Below are 24,857 nucleotides of genomic sequence, written 5' to 3' on the forward strand. Positions count from 1 at the left end.
TTGTCTTCTAAAGTATGTGTGTTGAATTGAATTGAATACCTGGTTTGGAGTCATGTATCGAAGTGCCATCTCATCCACTAAGGTATTATGTGACTATATGCAAATCATGCACTGAACTCGAAGAGCTGGACTTGCTTACAAGAAATACAGCACTGGCACTGAGGCAATATTAACCATATTAGCTACTACTGAAGCAAGCATATTTTGTGTAGTGTTGCATGATTTTAAATCACTCTAACCTAAAAAAAAAGTGAATCTGTAAAGCACACATTCACGGTGAGGCACAATTTAGTCCCCCCAAAAAGATGTCCATTGTTACTCAACTTAATGGTAATGAATTTATTGATCCCAGAAGAATAGCAGGCTGAGAGGACTCAATGAGATTTGGAGCCCGTGACTATGAGGTCAAATATGGATTACTGGAATGGGATGAACTTGTCCATTGACCCAGATAACCCGAATTTATGACATGGTCATTTTGAGTGTGGTTAAAGAGGCACAAGTGTGGATAAGGAGTGAGTGGGTGATTTAAGAGTGTGAATGTGGACGAGAGTGTGCAAGTGTAAGAAGGTATGGAGAGCAAAGAGGGAGTAGGTCACTAACTTTCTCTTCTCTTTCTTTCCTGGCCTGCGTCATGGTGGTACCTCGATGCGGCCCTGCAGAGCAGCACGTGCATTTGGCGAGTACCTATCACAGACCAGTCCTGATGGCAGGAATGGCGCAGGTAAGGGCTGTCGCGCCCTGCGGACAGGCACATTTGAAAAGGACATACAGTACTGGGGGAGTGGGGCTAAAGGGGTTAGGAGTCACTGTGTGGGGGAATAACAATGAGGGTACTCCCCCAGAGGGAAGTTAAAAGGCCTATATCTGTTATTTGTGGCAAGGGGTGTGGTGAGAGCAGCCTGGCTTTTATCAGTGACTTCCATTCTTTATTGATGTTGAATACTTTGCCTAGATTCCCAACACTTATCCTGCTAGCAGTTCTAACTTTTACATAGTTTCTAATTGACTTCAAGGCAACCAACGGAATATTACTCCAGGTTACCCAACATATTGCAATATCCCCTTGCCCACATACACATGCCAAATACTCAGAGAGGCAAGCAGAAGAATTGTATGCAGCTCATTTGGAGAGCATCAAACATGTGGGCTCATAAGCCACAAAACACAAGTATTTCTTGTTCATGTTCATTTTGTGCAAGTGTCCCCAGCGTGCGTGTGTGCCAATGACCGTGTTGCGCACGTATTTCAGTTTTTTGCTGTGTGCTTCTTCTGTTAGTCTACCTAGCATTTGTGCTTTCTGATGCACATATGCAAAAGCCCCTAGTGCGTACGCTTATTAATGTCCAAGTTTCCCGACGCTGGTGCGTACCCTGGTGGGCTTATTGTCAAAGAAGAATGTTTGTAAATATTTCCCACAAAGGGTGTGGTGCAATTGTTCATGGAATTTGTGCGCCAGTGTGCAGGTTGACGTATAGAGATGTATGTGTGTATGTACGTATGTAAGTATGTATGTGTGGGTTTGATCTAGTGTCTGTGTGTCATGGTGTCCCTGTGGTTTGCGTTTCCCAGGCACAAAATATCCAGGTGTTCTAGATATCCCTGGTGTTTGTATGTGCAGATATATGTGCAGATGTATGTGATGTGGTGTAAGTTCTACTGTGCCTTTATGTGGATGTTGTGCAATTAGTTTTGATGATAGTGGATGCTGTGCAAGTATCTATTGTGCTTTGCAAGACCAGTTGCAAGTGGTTTGTGAATGTTCTTGGGTGTGTGCAGGCACATTTACCTGTACTGCAAGAGTCCATGGTGTTATGTTTGTTGTCTACTTGTCCTTGGCTTTCGTGTTTTTGTTATTGCCAGTCCCATAAGTTTCCCATTTACTATTCATTTCACCTCAACGCTTTGCTATTGTTTCGGGGGAATCTGCTCCTTCGATCACTGTGAGTCTACTGTATTAAATCCGACCTTTACCATCAATCCTTACACGTAGATATGTGTCAATGTCTTTCTTACTGAAGAGAGATACCTGAGCATACAGCAGCAATGGGCCGAGCCATTGCATGCTTTGTGCTTGCTCTTTAATTTAAAATCTTAATTAGAGCCATGACACATCTACACCCTCAGCAGAGGCGTTGGAAGGTGCCATGAACTCTATTGTAGTGGTTCTTAACATGGGGCTCGTAGACCACTGGGAGTCTAGGATGCCCACTCGGGGGGCCTTTGACTCTTAAAATATTAAATAATATCAGTAGATAAAAAATTCATAAATGCATCAAAAAACAAAATTTAAAATGTTAAAATGCCCTGTAAATGTGAAAGAATTTGAAACTGAAGCCTAAAAACTAAACTTGTATCCTTATCTTCATTCGTAGGAGCAGCTAAAGTAGAGCAAATAGAAAACAGTATTTTCGAATATTGACCTGAACTAAAGCACTGGTATGTGCGGGCAAATGAGAGCATGCATTAGGAGCAAAATGACAAGGTGTTGTGCTAGAGTCCAGCGTATTGCGTCTTCTTAAAAAATAAAATAACATTAAGGAACGCGCAAACCTTCCTGTTAAAATTAAAATTACAATGTAGATTTTTTTTTAATGAATTAATCAAAAACGTTTTAAGGTTCAAATCATAGAAATTGGTTAGGGTGGAGTTCCCAGCTTCTAGTAGTGATTCGGTGGGTGTCAAGAGAAGTCAAGATGTTATCAACTGCTGCCATAGTGCACCCTGGTTGGGTAGCACAGACGGACCTAATTGGAGTGCACCAGGCCTATCAAACACCTGGATACTGGGCCAACTGCCACTACTGCTCTATTGGTAGCTATACGCTTGCCCTTCAGATCTGGAATCTGGTGCTATGCATCACTGCTTGATAGAGAGCTTTTCCATGATCTCCATACCTTAGAACAAGTCTCAGCAGTAGTTGGACCACTCACAAACTGTTTAGAACTGTGTTCTTAAGTCTATCAAAACCTCATAAATTGATAGCAACATGTTCCCTGCTTCGATTGCAACCCAAATTTGGTGACTTTCATCAATGCGGCATGCCAGGTCAATACGCCACGGTGGGATGCAACTGAAAAGAAAATGGTTGGGTAACTCAATGACTCATTGCTTATTCTGCATGCTACAGTTTAGGCCATCTCACTTCTGAGATTCACCAGGGATCTTTCTGACCCATGGAGCGCTTCTCTTTTAGGATTAGTCATGAAGCACTTGTGTTGAATAAGCTCCATTTACGTAGAATAACGACACACAGGAAGCTATGTGATCTGCCCATGCTCACCGCTCTGTGTCAGTAGGGGAGGCCGATTTGTAGCTCCAAACCCAATGTCATTTCCACCAACATTTCTCCTTTGGCACGAGTCCCCAGTGACCTAACTGAATGTGTGAGCTGTTTTTGAGTAAATGAGAAGGAAGAGTAATACTGAGATGACTGCTTCAAGCCTTGTAGTTGGTGATCTTATTGCATGATTCATACACCACCGCAGTGTTCTAGGTTCTCTAATGACCTTCTGTCGGCCTGAGTGTGTGGGGCTTCTAGATGGAGCTTGTCCACAAAACTTGTAGTAGCCCACTCATTACCTGCTGACATTAGAGCATAGAGGGTGATAAAAATGGCCAGGTTCGCATTCCCAGCTAATCTACCTTCACCAGATTGATGAAGAGGATCAATATTAGAAAAGCGAAGTCTAGGCCAAGGTGTGGCACAAAAAGTCCCTTGTGCATTCTCCCATGTGAATCAGTGCAGCATGCTGGTTACCCCCAGAGAGCGGTCAGGAATTTTTACCCCATTCACTGTCTCCTTGTCTCTTCATAACGCCCTTGTCTCTTTCACACCAACTCTCTGCCTCTGAGTGTGCCATCTTCCGCCCCGTTTTTTCACTTCTATCCTTCACTCTCAAACCTGCACAACTTACCTCCAGTCTACGAATATCATCAAATGTGTGTGGACCAATGAACGCTCCCTTTGTACCCCAGCCAAGCTCATTCTACCTCTGACTGTTCCAAAAGAGGCACTACTTTAAGTTGATGTTTTTACTAGGTGGTTTAGCTGTACTGTTATACTACACAGAAGCTTCTTGGTAAAGAAGTTCAATCTTTGACTCTGTACAGCCCTCTGCTGCATTTTGGCTTGGTTTGCACTACAGAAATACCACTTACGTACATTACCTTCTTTGGAAAATGTGGTGATATTATTTGCAACTCAAAAGAGATGTTGTAAGTTGATTCTACATGTCTCTCAGCACACCAGTCTTGGAAACTTAATGCCCACTATATATTTATACTTTGGTTGCAGCAGCGTTATCATAAGTACGGATTACGCCTAATGACAAACAGTATATGTGACACCACTCTACTCCACAATGTAATCAACACCAAGTTTTGGTTGGGGGGTGAAATGAAACCTGGAACTAGAAAGTATTCCGATTTGCTACCAACTGAGCGCCTCTGAAAAGTAGGTGGGGCTGGGGCAATGTCAATAACACTTCACTCATGGCCTTAGTCTGTGGGCAGGAGCTGCTCAGTTGATTCTTAGCGGTAGCAGTCAGGAGCTGTGCTGCTTGCCATAATTTAGCGCTGGCAGTCTTCAATGTAGCTGCGTTTCTATTTTTGCACTTATTCCACTGCTGTAGGTATTTGTTCCTCCCCATGCCTGGATGCAAGGTTAGCATGCATGGAAGAATGCCCAGCTTATAAGGACAAACACACCGCAGTCAGCAGGCTATCCCCTTCCATTAGCTCCTCTTCGCAGAGAAGTGAAATGAAAAGAGCGAACGGCCACTCAAGGCTCCAAGCTTTTAACGTTTTTATCAGGGAGAGTATATTTTTGGCCCTAGCTAACCACAGGGAACAACTTTGAGAGAGTGTGAAAGACATATGAGAAGTAGTTGAGAGATTATTCCATGCTTGGCTGTAGAGCACCAGAAATGTATTGTAGCAGATGCATTTTTAAGTCTGGTGTTAACCATAATCTTTGATTTTACTAGAATTAAATATACACTACACTTTTAGGGGCTTTCAGCCAGCCCTCTTTATCCATTAGTCTGTTGTTGTGCCATTCACATTTTTCTTCTGCCCACAGGAGAATAGCTTCATTAGTGGATTAGCCAACGCCCACTTAAGCCATTGACTAAGTCTACTTTCAGTGACAGCATTCTTCTCCTCTACGAGGTACACATCCACACACAAAGTAGTTCCCTTCAGGACCAGAAACCACTTTCTAAATGTGTGCTTTTTGAGACCAAAGAGATAGTTTTACTTTTGGCTAATATTTTTTTTTTCCTTTTTACATTGGCGATGGCCCTGAAGCTCCCTCAAAAGTAATGTTTTACAAAAACCATGTCAAAACAAAACAAACAATGAGAAAGTCCATATGCTGTTTTTGCATGTCATTTGCAGAAACATTTGAACAAGCTCACAAAAATGTAATTCTTCTGTCCCTTTAAAGGCAGATAATGTGATATGTTGCTGTCTCCTCCACCCCAAAAAAGGGGAATCTATATGATCAGAGTTTTAAATGGATCCCATCAGAGCAATCAATGCAGGTTGGCAGTAGGTCATCTAGGGATGTGCAAACCTGTGAACTTGTGATTTTTTCTCTCCCAAACATCCTGGAGTTCTTGTCCTCTGTTGTTTGACCTCTCTGACTCTCAAACGAAAGGTGCTCACTGGGAAAAATGGATCATGCGTTTTGAATGCTATTTGCGCACTACTTGCAAAAATCACACAGATGAACAGGCAAGGGAACTGTTCCTAAACCAAACCTCATTGGGGATGAGGTTGAGGACCTGTTCATGACGATCCCACCTGAGTCAATTACCACATACAAAGGCTTAATAAAGTGCCTCACAGACAGTTTCAATGCCCAGCTACATGTTCAACACGGCATGCCAACTAGCAGATGAATCCCTCAGTGATTTCGCGACCTGGCTCCGCAAACTAGTCACCTACTGCAAATTTGACAAATTTGACATATGAGGCAGCAACAAGGCTGCGTTTCATCGAAGGTTGTCATTCAACTGGGTTCCGTAGGAAAATACTAAAGGAAACGTACACGCTGGACAAAGTGCTGACCATGGCGCAGTCAGAAGCCAGGGCCAAATTGCATGCCATCCAAATAGAAACCGGGAGAGTGCGGATGATGGAACAGGCTCATCGCATGTCGGGGAGCAGCAGCAGACATGACAAGTCATCGATGCCACTTAAGGAGAAACACAGACTGAAGCATGTCAGCGCCTGTTCAGCCATGGGACAAAAATGTCAGAAAGGGAACTGTGACATTTACTTTGCAAGCATCTGCATCAATGGACATATCAAGGCAGAGAGAGGACGGCCTGCCCGACCACAAGTGATCTCAAGTCGACACGCACGACATGTGTAAGCACGCAATCAAAGCTCTTTCACTGACTCAGATGCCATTAGTGCACGTGAAGCCAATGAACGTCTGAACCTCATGTCAAATGCCCCAGCACAAGAACGCATGCCCGAAAATGTCAAGCTAGTTGAGTAACGACAAATAAAGAAGACTGTGACAGTAGAGCTTCAGGTCGGAAATCACACAACACGATTTGTACTTGTCATCGGAGATACATGCAACATCATGTGCATGTCAGAGTACGAGAAAATGAAACACAAGCCTCCACTGTAGACTTGTTTATGTGGGGGCAAAACAACCCACAGTGAACATGAGGTCATTCATGGAGACACTCACGTACACTGACATGTCTGTGCAAGAAGAGGTTCACGTCCTATGGGGAGACGTTTCAGTGCCATATTGGCTCAGCAACGTCACGGCACCAGTGATGGGCCTCCAGACCATGACATACCACACAGTGGAACGTCACAACATCTTGAGAAAACACCCTCCTATCCTGAAAGGGCCTGGAAAGCTGAAAGACACACAAGTCACCCTGCACATCAATGAAGCAGTCAAACCGGTGGCTCAAAATCAACGCAGAGATTCTGTACACCTCCAACCGCAGCTAGAAGAAGAACTAAAGAGTTTGCTAGCACAGGACATTATCGAGCCAGCGGAAGAACCCACTCCATGGGTGTCCCCCATCATGGCTGTGCCGAAGAAAACCAAGCAGAAAATACTAATCTTTATTGACATGCGCTTACGAAACACAGCTATCGAAAGAGAACGGCACCCAGGCCCTCACATAAATGACATGATCAGCTGCCTCTCTGGGGCCTGTTTGTTCTCCAAGTTAGACTTAATCAAGGGCTACCATCAACTGGAACTAGACACTCAATCCCGCTACATCACCACATTTTCCACCCACCTAGGGCTATTTCATTGCAAATGATTAAGCTTTGGGGTGACATCAGCAGCGGAAATATTTCAGGAGACGGTGAGATGAGTGATTAGGCCTGTAAAAAACTGTCTAAACTACAGCAATGATATCCTGGTATTTGTCGCACAAATGAAGACCATGACTCAGCACTGTGGGAGGTATGCAAGCAGATAGAAACAGCTGGCCTGACACTGAACGAGGACAAATGAGAGCTGGGAAAAAGAGAACTCATTTTTTTCAGCACATCCTCTCCCAGAAAGGGATAAGGCCAGACCCAAGCAAGGTAGAAACACTCTGCAAAACACGACCTACACTGGATGTAGCAGAAGTGAGGTTGTTTCTTGGTCTGGTGAGTTACTGTGCTCAATACATCAACGTCTTTGCCTTTGTGAGCACTCCACTTCGCGAACTGACCCAACAAAGATAGCCATTCCTCTGGACCTTGGAATGCGATAAGGCATTCGAAAACATCCAACATGCTGTCACAGCTGTAGATCACCTCGCCTATTTTGACAGGTGCCTGAGCACAGAGCTCACTGAAGACGCCAGCCCAGTAGGGTTAGGAACCATTCTCGACCAACGTAAGAGTCTTACCAAGGCACATCATTGCATATGCAAGCAGGGGTTTGTCGGATGTAGAAAGAGCATACTCTCAGCCTGAGAAAAAAAACCTGGTGGTAAAATGGGTATGTGGACATTACCACATGTTCATCTACTGGAAACCGTTCACCATCATGACAGACCACTAAGTGCTGGTCATGATATAGGGCAATACCAACGCAAAAAATTCCACCACGCCTAGAAAGGTGGGGAATATGCCTAATGGACTACCACTTCAAATAGTGTGCAAACCAGGGAAAGAACAAAACCCTGTCGACTGCATGGCATGACATCACCTGCCTGGGGCAACTGAGACATCATCCATAGCCGAGGAATACCTCAATTTTGTGCTGAGACAGAATACACCTGCCCCAAACACGATGGAGGAACTGGTGCAGGAGACAACAAATGACGTCACGTTACAAGTGGTCAAAATACTAATGCAGCAACAGAGGTCTAGATGTGTGACAAACAACAGTTCTGTAGGCAAAGGGGTCAGGAAAGAGGAAATACTACATTCAAACAGGTGCAGGGGGAGCTGTCGGAAACAAAACAAGGGATACTGCTCCGCAGCACCAGAACACCGACAACACTTCAACAGCAGACAGTCAGCCTTGCACTTGAGTCTCACCAAGGTATGGTGGCAACAAAAAAAATGCTGAGAGAGAAAGTATGGTTCCCGGGACTTGACTGCCTGGAAGAGGACATGATTATGAACTGCCATCTCTGTCAGATAACAGGAAGACAACCCAAGCCAGAGCAACTGTAAACAATCATAATTATTTTTTTCTTTGGGAAAGGTGGCAACCGTACTGCCTATGCATCCATTCTCCAGGGCTGTCAGACAGACAGAGATTTCAGTCCTGTGCAGTGGATACTGCAAGAGTGAGGTCGATTGTCTATGACATTGTACAAGTGCACCTCTTGAAAAGAAAAATGGAGAAAAGGGGTGATAGGAAGAGAATGATGGTGTGAGAAGGAATACATGGAAAGACGAGATAAAGAAGGATAGAGGAAAGGAATTTGTGGGTGATACAGGGATGAGAACTAAGGAGTATTGAGCTGAGGGGAGAGAGAATGGAGGAGAAGAAATGGACATAAAGACAAGGAAAGAGGACTGGCAGCCAAAGGAGAAAATGAAGGATGGGAATTATAGGAATGATTGAGCAAAGGATAAAAAGGGAGAATCAGTGGTAGCTGAAGAATGAATTAGATGAAAAATAGTGATGAGGGGAAAGATAGAGACAAAAAGGAAAAGAAAGATTCTCAGGTGGTGGAACAAGGAGTGATGAGAAGGGAAGAAAGGGATAAGAATTTAAGGACGAAGGGGGTGAGGTAGGAAGCAATCCTTTACATGGACAGGTACTTTTTGGTGCTAAGTGTCTGTACTTCTTTAATTTAAAAGGAGGAGTACCTGCACTTCTCAGCACTACTGCAATACATTTAATGGGAGAGTACCGACACTTCTCAGGAGCAAACAGGTACTCTAAAGAGCGAGTACCTTCACTTCTACATTTTCATTTAAAACACTGGTGGGAAGACTGACATGGAAAAAGGGAGCAAGTACAAGGAGATATGGACTAGGAAAGAGGGAGGGCTACAAATATGAAACAAAAAATAGTAATGTGGGAGAGGGAAGCTGAAGTAAAACAAGCATCACGGATCAGAGTTTACCTGTGGGTGCAGGAACACTAGACTGAGGGTGGCAAGGAAGGCAAAGGAAGCAAGGTATAAATAAGTAGAATGAATGAAAGGAGGCGTGAAAGAAGAGGAACAGCGGAAGGACGATATGTGGGAACATGACACAGTGTTACGTCAGAGATGCCGTCTCGAACTGGGGCACAGGTCTGAGTCTCTGCATCAGCCCAATATACTGTGATTCTGGGCAAATTACTTAATCTCCCTGTGCCTAACAATGAATTTGACCTTGTGCAATGTAACTTGTGCTTACGTAAAGCAGCTCCAATACCTTTGGGTTCAGTTTGCGCGATATAAAACTGTAAAAAAATTAAAAACTACAGCTCGATGGTAGCGGAGAAAGTGATAGTGAGCTCTGTCGGTGCCCTCCTGACAGTGAGTGATGTGATGAGTCTGTCCCGCCCTCTTGCCTGAGAGGCTCTGGTGGGCTGTGTAAAAAGCACAAGCTGACTCACTGTCTGCAGCTTCCTCTCAAGGGCACAGTACTTCATACGGGGAAGGGGAGAGAGTAAACAGAAGGGCCGGGTACATCTGCCGTCTCTTTAATCACATGCCTGAAGTGTGAAAGATGCCATTGTTGTTGATAACATTCTCGGGCAGGCATGCGCGTACACAGGATAGGCTTTATCGCTGGTGGCGCCTGGTGCGACAATATTTTTTGGCACCCCCCCACGACTTCCTCCTTGAATTCCCTCTCTGCCACCCGGCAAAAGTGCCACTCATCTTTCCACAGCCTCTCTCTCGCATACATTTCAGTTGTTTTAAAGCACTGGTAATGGCTGGTTTTACTAATCCACTCAGCTTGCCACATAAAATACAGACCTGTTCTTTGCAGCAGACATATTAACCTTCCGTGCTACATTATGATGGATCAAGTAAACAAAACTCCATTCTCTCCCTCTAGCAGGAACATTAATCACAAGGGTTATTTTGACATTTTTATTGCTGCCTGAAAGCTAGACGCACAAGGCACTCTGTAGCAGGTGTTTTTAAATTCTAAATTATTGCTAAACGCAGTGCTCACTCCTCCCAGGAGGGGAGTGCACCCCTACTCCAGCACCCTTAAGACAGCCCTGCGCGTTCACACACACACACACACACACACAAGTCCATGCTGCTTGCCACACTCACACTGTGATCACAGTGCAAAATGATAATCCAGTGGTGTAACAAAGGCCCCTGCTGTGCCCGGTGGGGGTGGGAGGGTGGGAATGGAGGGGGCTAGGCGAGCGAGCTTTGCAGGGGATTCTCACCACACTACACTGGCCTGAGACATCCCAAGTAAGTCCGGAGAGGGGACCCCTCCCTGATACTATGTAGCCACCCCACCCCCCCTCAAGTTTCGTTACCCCAGTGTGATAATCCGTAAAACAAACTACTTAATTCACACATAGGTTCCGCTGATTAAAACTCTACCCACATAAAGGGCCAGATGTAGCAAAGGGTTTTACCCATTCTGTGTCTATGGGAAAATGTGTTCGTACATATGGCCCAAAGTGTCGCTTTTTATAGCTCTTCATGCCACGCTCTGGTTGTTCCAAGCACTGTAATTAACGTGTTACTATTACCCAAATTAATGGGTCCCAGGTCACCAACGTAGGAAGGATTGACTGTTGGTTGCCTTGCTAGTGGTCAAACACACGAGCTGCAAATAGCAGCAGATGTCAAGAGTGAGCATTTCACGTACTCAGCCATCTTCTCGGGAAAGTGTGAGTGCCCTTAAAGAGCCCTGCTCTCTCTGAGAAAGCTATTCACTCAAGACAAAGCCCACAGCACCTGCAGGGGAAGCGCAAGGAGGGCCACGGTCTGCCAGAAGGTTATGCGAACAGACATCTGTATGACATATCAGTCACCCAGTATTTGAGGCTGGAAGATTGCAGTTACAGAGTGAGAACCACCACTTCTTGTTAATGATAAGAATAAGGGCAGACACCAGGCTGGCTCATCCTACATATGTGCACATGCGTGCTGTGGTTAATGACACCCGAATTATTAACAAGGCCTTGCACAGCCTTTGAGAAGGCGCTGCACGGTGACTGTGCTGACCCTCTTCCACTGCATGTGTTCATTGCATGTGGTATCCCAAGCCTCCTCCATGGCCTCATTCGTTCTAATCATTGCAGTAGGCAGTCAGTCATCCCTGTGCCTAGTAGTTGGAATAGTTAGACCTGGGGTAGAGGTGTGCAGTTCATGGGACAAAGGCTACATAGTGACAGTGGCACAGGTCAAATACTAGTGAAGAATAGATTCATGTTGGCAAAGCCCTAAAACGAGGCACCATGAAAACTTCTAAGGAGACGGTAGGGTGGTCCTCGCCCAATAAGTATGGTCACTTGTTCAGGAAAGCATTTGGTTCACCTATAAGGCCAGCAGGAAACTCATTCTAATATGGTCAATGTATACATTGACACTCAATGCCATTTTTGAGTTACATTAGCATTCCTTTATAATATAAAATAGAACACCTTGCTCTAAACCAGATCTTAAATGGAGCTCATCTGACTGGGGAACCCTACAACAGGCTACGGAGCTAAGGCCACGGTTCGTAGTCTTTCCAATATGACGATGGTCATCCAGATGATGCATCGCGATGGTCCAGGAATTCGAAATTTGGGGTGTCAGGATGGAATATCCTCCTCCCATCTTTGGTTTCTCCCTAATACCTGGGGCCACAAATGGGATGTTGCTTTCACAATCAAGAGAACACTGTGTTTAAACTGAGTGATCAAAAGATTTGCGATTTACACTGCACTTCACTGAAAGGCTAGTGAGCCTCATAGGACTCCATGGATAGGTGAATATCCTGCATAACATCAGGAGAGGGAGTTGTACACTCATTAAGCGGTATAAATATGGTGCTTTGCACAAATGGATTGTGGTCCCAATTAATGAAGTGCACATCACATGGAGTGAAGGTGCGTAACAGACATTTAAACTCACTAAAAGCATATTAATTGTAGCACATTAGTGCACAGGGAGAAAACTGCCTGTACAGGTTTGCATGTCACTATAGGAGATTTCGTAGGTGTTAATGGAAGTACGAGGAATGAGTGAGTCGTCTCCCTGAGCACGTGGTCAGAGGCTTAAAAACAGGACAACTCAGTAAAAAAAAACATGGCTGTAAAGAACAGGCAAAGTTTACATTTTGACAGAGTTGATCTTTTCAGGCATTTCCCTTACAGTGTGATCTTGATATTGAGCAAGCAGCTGAAGTCCAATATCAGTTTACATTGGCTATCCAGGTCACATTTTAGGACCTGAGTGTGTGGTGGTCAAGGTACTTCATCACAAACGTGGTGCAGTCCCCTGTTTAGTAAACAGTTGGGTGTAACCTCAGTTTTCCGATGCCTGTGCCACCGCTGGCTCCACCATCAGAAAACCTACTCTGATGGCCCGATGGAGTAGGGGTGGTCAGAATAAGGGTATCAGACTGCCCGCTCTATTTAAAGTGGGCTGTCGCATGCCCTTTATTTTCTGTCCATCACTTCCAGGTAAAACCTGACAGTCACGAACAGAAAACAATTAAAAATAACCCCACATCCTGGGAGAAAACTCTCGGGCGTGGGAGCCTTTAGTTTTGTGTTTTTCAGAAATAAACTGCTTCTGGAGCTTTTTTCAGAAAAACACAAAAAGTTTAGTGCATGGCCATTAGAAACACGGTGGAAGTGAACAAAACTTTTTATGCCTTCACAGGAACTGCTGTGGCTGCGGTTCCTTTGAAGGCACAGAGATCATCGTAGGATAGTGGTGAACTCTAGATATGGGGGTAAGCGTCCGGCGAGGATGATGGAGGTAGCTTTCATTGGCAACCCGGCCATTCCTTAAATTAGTACCTTAGTTTGTTGTAAAATGTGAATCTCAAGACATCTATAGACAATCCAACCTTGATACTGTATTGTTATCTGTTAATAAAGATGCTAAAGACACACACATATAGGAGTTTGTTTGATTGATAGAAACATTTAGACCCAAATGTAAAGTGTGGCCAAATCATAGTTTATCGTTTTGATAGATTTTAGATTGTAAATCTACTCAGTTCAGGTTTAAAGAGTGTCTACTTTTTTGCAACATTGGGGTTGGTGGTATGCTCCAGTTCACAAGTTGGTAACAATAAAATGTAAATTCCAGTTAAGATGTGAATTTGACCTGCCCTGTCAGTACCACTTTGACCTTATAAGGATTTGGGACTTACCTTGGAAAATGTGAACTCAGTGTGCTAAATGGAGCTCAGTGTATTCTTTGTCTAAAGAAAATAAAACTAAAGTAATTGCTGTCATGTTGTAAATGGTAATATATGGAGGTGTTAGGGTACAGCCTGTCTACATCCTTCCTATTCATTTGCTTCTATGTAAAGAACTGTAGTTCCATACATTAAAAAAATATATTATATGTTATATTGTTTTTATATAACATACATCCACCAAATACTCCCCCCCCCCCCCCCCCCAGTGCTTTTCCTTGCACGTATATATGTCTGCGGTTGTGCAGTTGCCCATGGGAAGTCACCAGGTGGACTGTCTGTGGACAGAACGTGCCTGAGCTAGAGAGAGTGGTGGTGTGTTGTATGTTGGGTTTTTTCTGTGATAGCGTTTTGAAGGGAAACACGGGGCAGCCTTGCGAGCTTCTTGCTAAACCCATGCTACATTTAGGTGTTTCAGGGTAGTCTTTGCTCCGTGCATAACAATAGACAGCGGTTGTTTGAACCTCCATCTGACACTTATCAGCTGTCAGTCATTTTTACTTGAAACTTGGTAGGCTCTGTGCTGTGGGGACACAGTTGTACTTTCTTGTTTTTTAGTTGACTGCTTATGTGAGTTAATATTTAGGCTGTGTGTGGCTGATTGCTTTGCTAAGAGTGTTAAGCTTGATTCTTATGCCACGCTGCTGGGTTTTCTGATCTGTGTAATCCTAGGGCAAGGGTTTTGATACGCTTTCAGTCAAGAAGGTAACTCTTTCTTTTGGTTATTGTTACGTGCCAGCAGTAGCTCATTTTTTGCTGTTTGTTTCATATACCAGAGAGATGTGCTGTACCAGACAGCTATGCCACCAGGCCTCATGTGGCAGACAGTTGTGCCGTTGTACTCTGGGCACTAAACAATTGTGCTGTTGTGCCACAGCTGCCAGACAGTCACGCCATCATGCCTGTAATTGTTTTGCCCTTTCATTCCCTGGAAGAGGTTAGTTTGTAATCTCCTGTGTACAAAGCAGGTGCTTGAATATTGTCAACTCTCCAATTTACAAGGCGTGGGAGAAATAAACATGACAGAGGAACACAGTGTACTGAGGTACACATCATGAGGTGCGGGCACAAATGGAGGTACACAGTGCGAGGCCCAGGCACAAGTAGAGGCAGGCTTTGGGATGCTGGCGCACCTACAAGTAGCCAAACAGGGCAGGAAAGAAACATAGGGGATTCATTTATGTCAGTGGTTGCAGGTGACGAACACCAGTCCTCATTTTGGACCGCCGACCTATGTTTATATCATCATACTTTGATCCAAAGCAAGAGAGAAAGTCAGAAAAGAGAGAAAGGAGGAGGGACATACAGGCAGGAAGACGGCAACAAAGAGGGAAACCAGGATCCTACAAGAATGAGATAAAGAGACATTAAGTGTAGGATGAGGGAACAATAGGTCATGAAGCTAAAAAACAACCAGCCTCGGCGACCCTCGTATTGGAAACTGGACAATGGATTCTAGGAATAACTTCAGGTCCCTCTACTTATTTTTCTTACAAAGTTAGTACCACCCTCTTTAGCTACCCTGTGCAAGGGACGCCCACAATATGTTGGACACCATTATTATTTTATGGGTCAGCAAAGAAGTATAAGGGAAAACTGGAAAAAGACAGAGCGGCCCAGGTAAACATCTTTAAATGCTAACCACAGGACTGTCAAAAGGGGATAGCAGCCGGGCTATATGCCCTAGGCCCCACTCTTTTCAGGGTCTAGTGCTGCACTGCTACATCTATTTATAAACCAGAAAAACAGACGTAATGTGCCTTTGTGATATATTCTTGTCTAGGCAGGTAACCTTAGCAACGACCAGGTGTCACCATAGTACCAGAGACCAGTCCCATATCACATTTGTGAAGTAGGCCCCACGAAAGCCTCTGACAAGGCTGTTTTACTATAACGGATACATTGTGCATAAACTAAAGTCTCCTTCCGGTGCTGTAGGTGGGGTGAAAATGAGTGGTGGGGTGGGGCTGAGTTCTTAAAGCGGTGTGGCCTAAGAAGCCGATCTTAAAAAAATCCATTTATTGCATCATATATGTTGCTAAAGGCGCAGTGTAATACTTGGGAAATCGAATCTTCTGCTTCATTAATTCATTAATTCACGAATCGAGTCTTGTTGGTCAAAGAAAAGCCTGCAGCACGATATCTACTTGACAGTTTACACAGCACCATTGTCCATAAAGTAAAGTAAGTGCTGATAACTTGATTAATCATTTGGACTGGGATAGTATTCAAGGCCGTGGGACTCCAGCGATAAACAGCAGTACCCACTGTGTCGCGAAGGGGACTTCCAGTGATGTTACAGCTCAGGCTTGTGACACAAAAACAGCAACAGTTTTGTTTTTTCTTCAGTGGTCAAAGGACAGCGTTAGAAGGCCCAGGAGGGTTCTCACTCAGTGGGCATTAGATTTGCCGTGGCCAAACACCAGAGCCCTAAGCCACTTAGGGCCAGATGTAGCAAAGGGTTTTTCCCATTCTGTGTCAATGGGAAAATGTGTTCGTACATATGGCCCTTAGTGCACTAAAAGTGTGACAAGCTCAGACAACTCTAGTCTCTGAAATAATGTGGAGGCAGCCTAATTCTTTTTAAGGGTGCAGTGCTGCCTTATCAGTGCCTCCTCTTGTGGAACACTGTGTCTTTTGTGGTTTTCTTGGACGCACCCGTCTTGTTTCAGGCACCTCAGCTATATAGTGTAGAGGAGATATGATAGCACATGCAGTAGTACGGTGTAACCACCACTGCCATTTTATCTAGTCATGGGGTGGCTTGTGGTATGCCTGTGGCCTAAGTTAAGACTGTGAGGTGTGCATGTTTTATACAATATTAATGTGTAGAAAATCGTGAGGCAGGAAATCGTTGATGACATTTAAAAGCTCCACAGGCAGTGCACATCTGCCCGCTTCAGGACAGACACAGTGTAATTGAGGGCAGGGTGCAAATTACGTCGCGTAGCCCTGGTGACTGCTACCACCAGCGCTCTTCACTGCTGTGAAGGATTCTAAATGCTCCTTTCACCTGCTTGCAGGAAGTGATTAGACACTGAAAGCCACCATGGAAAATGGTGTAATAGCAACCCTTACTGCACCACGGCAGCCAGCCCAATCTTCTACACAAAGGTTTAGGGCTGGGAGCCCTCCCCCAATTTATTTTCCAATGTAGTGTATGGATCAGTTTCATGGCATAGAACAGTTTTCCAAATATATTGAAATATATGTTTCTAGTTCTTTAGGTACTAATAAAAGGAATCAAATGAAATACTACCGAAAATTGTGTTTCTCTCTCCTCTCCATGTTGTGTGGGTTGAGGATGCCTCAGCCTGTCCAGCCTCTATAATATGCTCTCAAATGCATTGAATGGGACAAAACACCCATCCTGTTCGGGGATTTGCATGATTTTGAAGAAATCTTTATCTCTGGTTTTGGGTGAGTCTGAAGGCATGAATTGACCAAAAGCAAACGTGGTTGTCTGTGAATCACAGAATTGACAAACGTGGGGATTCACTAACAAATATTGGTGCTGCACGATGGTCAAGGCTCAAACTTGTGCTTGAGTTTCTAGTAATGGTCATATGAGACGATTTTCACCATGAATACAAGCAGGTGCCTAACTAAGCCAATGAGAACTAGGAAAGGCTGCCAAAATTGCAAAAACATAAACAGTTTTCGCGAGAGGAAGCTTTTCATAGTCTTTTTGTCTCGAGTGCCAAGACATAGCTCACCTCCATTTCAGAGAGAATAGGCACCTCCTGTGTGTTAGCTAGAGCAGACAAACATGACCGAAGAAGGTGCCAGTCGTGCTCAGTCACGGAAACATGTTCAGCAAAGTGAAAATTTAGCACACCTAAATTAAACTTTAGAATGCAAAATGATCGAAGAACTCGATCCTTTATAATAGTGTAAGTGTGCGAGGGTCTGCTCGTTTGCAGCTTCTGCGGCCTTTGCAGTGAGTTGTGACCCGAACAGACCCAATCTCTGCAGCCTATTTGGAAAAGACGGGAAATACATTTTTCGAGGCATGTGAACTTTGATTAATGCGATTCTTACACAAACCCAAGCTGAAATGTGTTTACCGCAATAGACTCAAGTTCGAATGCTGGGTTGTATACAATATGTCTGCATCCGTAAAGAATACACACATCTATACTGTCACTCCATCAGCCTCCTCTCCCACCTCCTGCCTCGGGCCTTCTGTTGTTTATATCTTTGCACTCGGGGAAGCCTTGGGCCGGCTTGTCTAGCTGCCGAGCTATTATCGCCGTCGCCAGTAGCACTGAGCAGATGCCTGCTGGTCAGCAAGAACGTCTATAATTGCTTTCAGTCAATTTTCCATATGTCAGCAGAGCACAAGTGGCCTATTTACATTCAGGCCATGCCAGTGGAAATAAATGTGCCCAATAAAACATGTTATTTGGAACAAGTGTACCAATAAACTCACCTTCACGCATTCATTACCGCTGTGCTAAGGTCAAATTTCATGTTCACACAATGGTACAGAATGACCGACTTGAGAAATCACTATTGACAGATTGAATGCTCCTATTCTTTCTCAGAGAAAAACAAGGCGGCCCATTCCAAAAAGTTCCATTAAATGAGAATACATCTCACTGCTTGTACTAACTCCTTTACTCGTGTTAAACATCTTTGTTTATAACATATAAACAGAATGGCATAGGCCATTTATGCAGATCTACCGAGAGTACAATCCTAGTAATCGCCATTGGTATGGGAAGGTAGGGGTATCATGACCTGCCAGTGGCTTGGCCCCTGCCCAGGCTCAATAACGGTAGCAAATCATTATTGCAAACATTTTTCCTGTAATATATTTTTGAACCTAGCAGCACGACGAGGCACTTAGATCGGGCTCCATTGAGGGGTCCTTACCATCATCACAGGGATACGTGATTTACTGGCTCCTGAGTTATCCAAGGACAGGGAACAAGGAAGGAGCGGAGACGGGTGGAGGAAGCCCCCACTACCTTTAGAAAAGGGGCTCATTTCCCCTTAGCCTGATACTGACTGCAGCATATGCCTCCTGAGACTGCAGCAAAGCAGAGAGGACTGATGTTTCAGGAATGCTGTCTTTTTTGGTGTGGTCCATTGTCTATAGCGGTCAATGTTTGTTGTACATGCAGAATCTAGAACTCTGCAGTTCTCGGGGTGCTGCCTTTTCCTGAAGATTCTATTTCTGCGGTGCTATGTTTTTACAAGGTCACGGGGTACTAGAATGCAGATGGTTTTGATATTGTGGGTCCACAGATCCTGGAGTGATTTCCAGGATACAGCACTTGCTAAAGCTCAGCTGTTCTCGTAGTGTTGTGGTTCTGTAGATCCTGGAGGGATGTGTGTTTTTTTCCAGACAGATTTGCTAGGACATAGCCGTCTGAATAGTCTTTCGGTTCTGTAGATTCTGGAGTGATGTGTTTTATGGGATGCTCCATCCAGTTGAGGAGGTATTTGTGTTTATTAAGTGCTGCAGCACTGAAGATGTTGCAGTGCGTGTAGGGCTGCAGTTGGCTAGGTGCAGTTGTCATTCCTCTACAGCTGACAGGACGCTACACTTTGAACAACAGTGCATTTGACAGTTGGTGAGGTGCTACAGCTGGCATTGGGAAGTTGCATCAGCAGTCCCTCCCGTGCATGTGGTGGGGTGTTGCAATTAGCAGGGATGTGTCATTGAATGTTTTCTTTAGTTAATGAGGTGCTGATGTGTCAGGGTTGGTGCGGTTAGTGCGTTGCTGCATTTTGCGAGTTGTTGCAGTTGGCAGGGCTGCATGTTTGAAGGCTTGCTGATATTGGTGGGTTACTGCAGTTAGTGAGCTGCTGGAGTTGGTGATTTGCTGCAGTTGGCAGCGTTACTGCAGTTTGTGAGTTACTGCAGTTGATGAGTCGAGCAGATGGCAGAGCTGTTTGAAGGTTTGCCATAGTTGGTGGGTTGCTTAGGTTAGTGAGGTGCTGCAGCTGGTGGTTATCTACAGTTGGCAGGGCTTTGTCTTTGAAGGTTTACTGAAGTTGGTAGGTTGCTGCAGTTAGAGATGTGCTGCATTTGGTGGATTGATGCAATTGGTAAGGCTTTGTGTTTTAAGGATTACCACAGTTGGCATGTTGCTGAAGGCAGGGCGCAGCAGTTTGAGTGTTGCTCCAATTAAGGGGGCTCTTTAGTTGGCATGGCTCCACAGATGATAGGGCACTGCCCTTGGAGGATTGTTGCAATGATGGCGTTCCTGCAGCACACAAGCCACAGCATGCGGCATGGTGACTTAGGTGGAGCGGTGCCAGAGTTGGCAGGTTACAATTTGGCATGATGCCCTTGCTGGTGGGGACTGCAGGTGATGGTGTGCTCTAGCTAATTCCAGCTTGTCTCCAATAGACACCCTTTATCATTTGCTTCCACAGGCTGCTTATTTAATAGCTGTTGTGGTCTTTTACAGCCATTGCTAAGTCGCAGTCAGCTTGGGCAGGTTCCAAGATGTAGGCAAGGAGGCAATTGGAGGGTGATGTCTTTATCCACTACTGAATTGCTTTGGAGCGCCAGGATTTACGGGATGAGAACGTGGACACGTGGGGGTGTAAAATGGTGGTGCGTCGCAAAGGAAGAGGGACTCAAAGGCATAGCTAACATTGGTGCTGCAGGTGCAACATGACTAGGGCCCAGAAGTTTTCGGCACCCACTACACCCTAGTTATGGCTATGGCTGTCTTTTATTACCAACCGGAAGCCTGCAATGGGGGTCCAATTCTTTGCTTGCATTATAGTCAGTGTACCCTTGCTAGGGCACTACTCGTATCAGCAGTGCCATTAAGCTGCCTCCCTCTGAGTAGAAGAAAAACCTTTGCCTTCTCCCCCCACCCACCTGATTTAATTGCCAGGAGGAAGGCTGGGAATTGGCTGAAGGGTTTCTGTACACCTTCAGACCTACATAGGGTATGGATCACCTGCACCGTGCAGCTGTGTTGTCTGAGAAGATGTCAAGAAAAGCGTCAAGTGGAAAAGCCTCTGCCCATTTGTATGTATATGGTATTTGTATAGCTCCAGGTCAGACTGAAGATGCACCTCCACTCCACAAGAGGCAGCACCCAGCTAGAGAACATAGGGAGCAGGGCAAACATATCCCCATACAAAACAGCTGCAGGACATTGAGCGCCCCCCCATGTGCAGAACAGCTACATATAGTACTGGCAGCAGTGGGACAAGATTCCCGCAACTAAAACAATGAAGCAGCACAGGCAGCAACAATACATGATTGCCTCAGATACACAGTAGGTACAGCACATCAATGCTTAATTTCAGCTGGTGGTTGCAGGTGGGGCCCACTGGCACTCTTTGTTGGGGACAACACTTATATTTCCTTATCAGACTTTGAACCAGAGCAAATGAGAGAAAAACAGAAAAGGAGGAAGAGCAAGATGAAAAAAACTGACAAAGGGAGAAAATAGAAATGAAACATGACCTTTACGAGAGAAGTAAAGGGGCAGGGAGTGTATGGTGGTGGAAGAGAGAGTCATGAAGTGGATACAAGACTATGCAGCATTGGTATTACGGCAATCCTGACATTCGTCAGCACTGTCTGCAGACTTCTGCGAAACACACATTGAGAACTGATAGAACTCTCGGCCCTTGTTCTTCTCTTCTTGCGAGGAACCTTTTTAGGATGCATGAGGGGTAAAAGAGAATTTGAATCAATCTTACATTTTAAATTGTAGTGCAACCCATTTGGTCACACATTAGATACAAGAAGAAGATAAATAAAATTCAAAAGTTTATTACAAGGTAAGGGCCAAAATTCATATAAATGAATCTCAAAAAGATGCTATAGATGTATAAAATCAGCAAGGGTGAAGCAAAGCGCCTAATGAGATTAAGGCGATCAAGCAAAATGCATAGAAGAATTTCAGTCAAGGCAATACAAAAGATGAGAAACAAAATCTGATGATCTGTATTTAAAGGTTCGATCCTATCGTCTAATCATTGGATAAACCTAAGTTAATCTAAATACCCTGAACTAAACTAAGAGGAACCCTAGCTGATTCTCGGGAAGTAGGAAAGTGTCAGTATAACAGAGACTTCAGAAGGAGTTCTGATAGAGACCTGTTGCATAGCATAAAGCCACACAAGGGAATAAGGGCATAGAGGTCTGTATCCCTCCAAGTCTCTAGTGAATCTGCCTTCAACTGACCATGTGGATACCTATTAAACACACAGAACCTTTGAGAGCATCACATCATCAACACCAGTATTTTTCCATCTTCCTTACAGTTGAAATTGGCAACTACCCTCAGGTCTCTCATCCCACAGATTGAACATCAGGATGACCTAGTATATCTCCTGGTACACAAACAGGAGTCTTTTCTTTTTAGTTTGTTAGCACTTCCTCATCCTTGTTCAAGTATCCTCCCTGAACCTCACCAACTCTAATACACAATATGCCTTTCACTAACTGTAGAATCATACGAACGCTCCTGCAAGGAAAGAACATTGCAACACAAGCAAAACTCCACGTTGAAGGTTAAACACAAAATCAAATGCTTGAGTCCTTTAGTTATGCTATTTTAATAAAACAATCAGTGCACATTCGAAATACACGATTATAGTTGCATCTCGTAATTATGAATGAGAGTAAAGATTCATAAATGAAACAAGAATATATGCAGTTTCATTACACAAATATAAAATGTGAATGATTACCTCAATTCGGCATGTTAAAGTCAGACATTATAACAAAAACGTATATGAGTTTCTAGTCCTCTAAAGTGAATGCACCTTCAATAATGCAGTGTGGGTGCTCCACCTTTCATATGTACATTATGACACACAATATATATATGTTGTCGATTACATTATGAGGTTACTTCTGTAATGCCCGAGGGTAAAGCCAAGATAATGCGTGTCCAAAACAGATATGTCTAAAACATCAGAGCAAGCTGTCAAAATCTACCGAACAAGTACAACCTGGGCCAATGTGCCGCTTTGCAATTTACTCTGTGGGTTGCAGGCTACAGTACTGCTTTCATAGGAGAATTGGCTGCCATGACTCAACCAAGCCTTTACAGCCACATTTTAGCCATGGCCTTCTGTAAGGCATAATTCATTTGAACATTTTTTATAGGGCAGATTTTGGTTTTCAACCCGGACCACCGAGCAACACAGGCCACCCAGAGCAAGCTTCTTTCACTGTACCTCATCAGGAGTACAAGCGTCACTCACAAAGAATTAATCGCAGTCTGCACCAGGCCAGGATTTCCTCATGCATAGTATGGAAGAACATAGTTTAATCTTATACAAAGAAAAACCCAAAGCTGCACTCACTTCATTGTAGAATCAAAGAATTAAGAATTGGGTATAGTAGTTTTATTACTTGTTCATCTCATCAGAACACAAAGCAGATATTTCTCCACCTCTTATGCAAAAAACATAATTCCTATGTTCGAATTTTTAATGTTAGTAAATACAAATCTGCGTTTCTTTTAATTTTCAACACAGCAAGACATACTTTTCATGCACCCAAATGATATCATCATATAATCTAAAACTGCCTGTACATCAGGGCCACCCTTGTCAAGTATACTCTCATTAGGCACTTTGTCTACCTCTACTGTATTGTTGTGTGAAATTTGCCTAATTTTCCTTTCTGGAATTACTTTAGGTTTTATAGGAATTGCTTGAAATGTAAATTTGAAATTTAGCACTATATTTAGCACTATATTTTAGAGCAAAATGCATTATCACGTCCATTTTGAACACACGGATGCATTTTGCACTAAAAATCTAGCTTAGAAAACAGAAGTACCATGAACAACAGTCAGTCACACACTGTTCATTCATGTTGTTCCCTTGCTCCTGCTAGAGGATTTTTACCTACACAAACTTGAATTACATGACCTCCAAAAAGCATAATTTCAGGCGTTTTGTATGTCAAGCGTAACAAGAAATGCGAGAAATTATTCAAGATAACGCCAGTGCAAAAAAAGCTTTTATCATTACAGTGTATGCAATTCTGATGGGATAGTGGAAGTGATTTAATTTGGGAGCCTCCTGCTGCGTTGCTCCTCTCCTCCTTATGGTTGGTGTCCCAGCATTCAATGGGACACCAGCACAGCCTCCCCAGCAATCCTGGCTCTGCTTTCATGCTAAACTTAGCATGAAAGCAGCAGCAGAATTGGTCTGAGCGGCTGGCAGACACTGCCCTGGGGTCTGTGCAGTTTCTCCAGCCCGTCTGTATTGAGACGGCCAGCCAAACACACATGCACACATAGGTGCACTCTCTCTTTCTCCCCTCTCCCACCTCAATCAATCAATCAGTTTTTGTAAAGCACGGCTACTCACCTGTGAGGGTCTCAAGGCGCTGGGGGAGAGGCCTCACCCGAAGAGCCACATCTTGAGGTTCTTCCTGAAAATGGTCCATCCCGCCCCTCCCTGCACTGCTGGCTGAGCCAGCAGATGAAAGATAAAATGTTAGCAAACTATTGTTTTATTTTTCATCTCCTGGCTCTTGGCCAGGGAGGCAACGCTACTCCGCCATTGCGGAGGAGCCGCCCTTGCAATCTATCACATTAGATAACATACGCTATGTCTTCGGAACTGCACACACTGTAGTGATAAGTGTGCTGGACCGGCTAACCTCTCTTCCCCTTTTCATACAGCCAAAAAGTTTGCCTGAGCCTATTCTCCTGCACTGGTTGTGCTATTGCATGTATGTAAAATTTCTTCCTTTCATACAGCCAAAAAGTTTGCCTGAGCCTATGCTCCTGCACTGGTTGTGCTATTGCACAATTTCTTCCCTGAAAAGTAATATTGAATCACTTAAGATCTGTCTTCACAGTCATCTCATGTCTAGGTGTCCGTATGTGAAAGCATAGGCTAAAAAAAAACTAGAAAAGTTAAGCCCAAATTTAGTGAGGGGTGCACGTACACTTGCGCAAGGTTGCGCAAATGTGTGCTGCCTGATGGGCCTTCTTAATGGTAAGTAAATAGATGCAATGCTTTGCATCGCTGTGGGCTGCTGTTCATGCGTTTATGGATAACCCCCT

At 44.2% G+C, this 24,857-nt stretch overlaps 1 protein-coding gene across 5 annotated transcripts in view; it reads left to right on the top strand.

The window, feature by feature from the left end:
• Nucleotides 1-24,857, top strand: part of NSMF (NMDA receptor synaptonuclear signaling and neuronal migration factor) — a 183,638-nt gene that overhangs the window by 54,620 nt on the left and 104,161 nt on the right. For 4 of the 5 annotated variants that reach the window (XM_069241389.1, XM_069241392.1, XM_069241388.1 and 1 more), the window contains one exon: nt 663-724. In XM_069241389.1, the coding sequence (XP_069097490.1) occupies nt 663-724 (62 nt within the window). The remainder of the gene's footprint in view (nt 1-662; nt 725-24,857) is intronic. The other variant, XM_069241390.1, reaches the window with a different exon arrangement.

The sequence above is a fragment of the Pleurodeles waltl genome, chromosome 6, assembly GCF_031143425.1.
Source record: "Pleurodeles waltl isolate 20211129_DDA chromosome 6, aPleWal1.hap1.20221129, whole genome shotgun sequence".
In the NCBI taxonomy this organism is placed as follows: Eukaryota; Metazoa; Chordata; class Amphibia; order Caudata; family Salamandridae; genus Pleurodeles; species Pleurodeles waltl.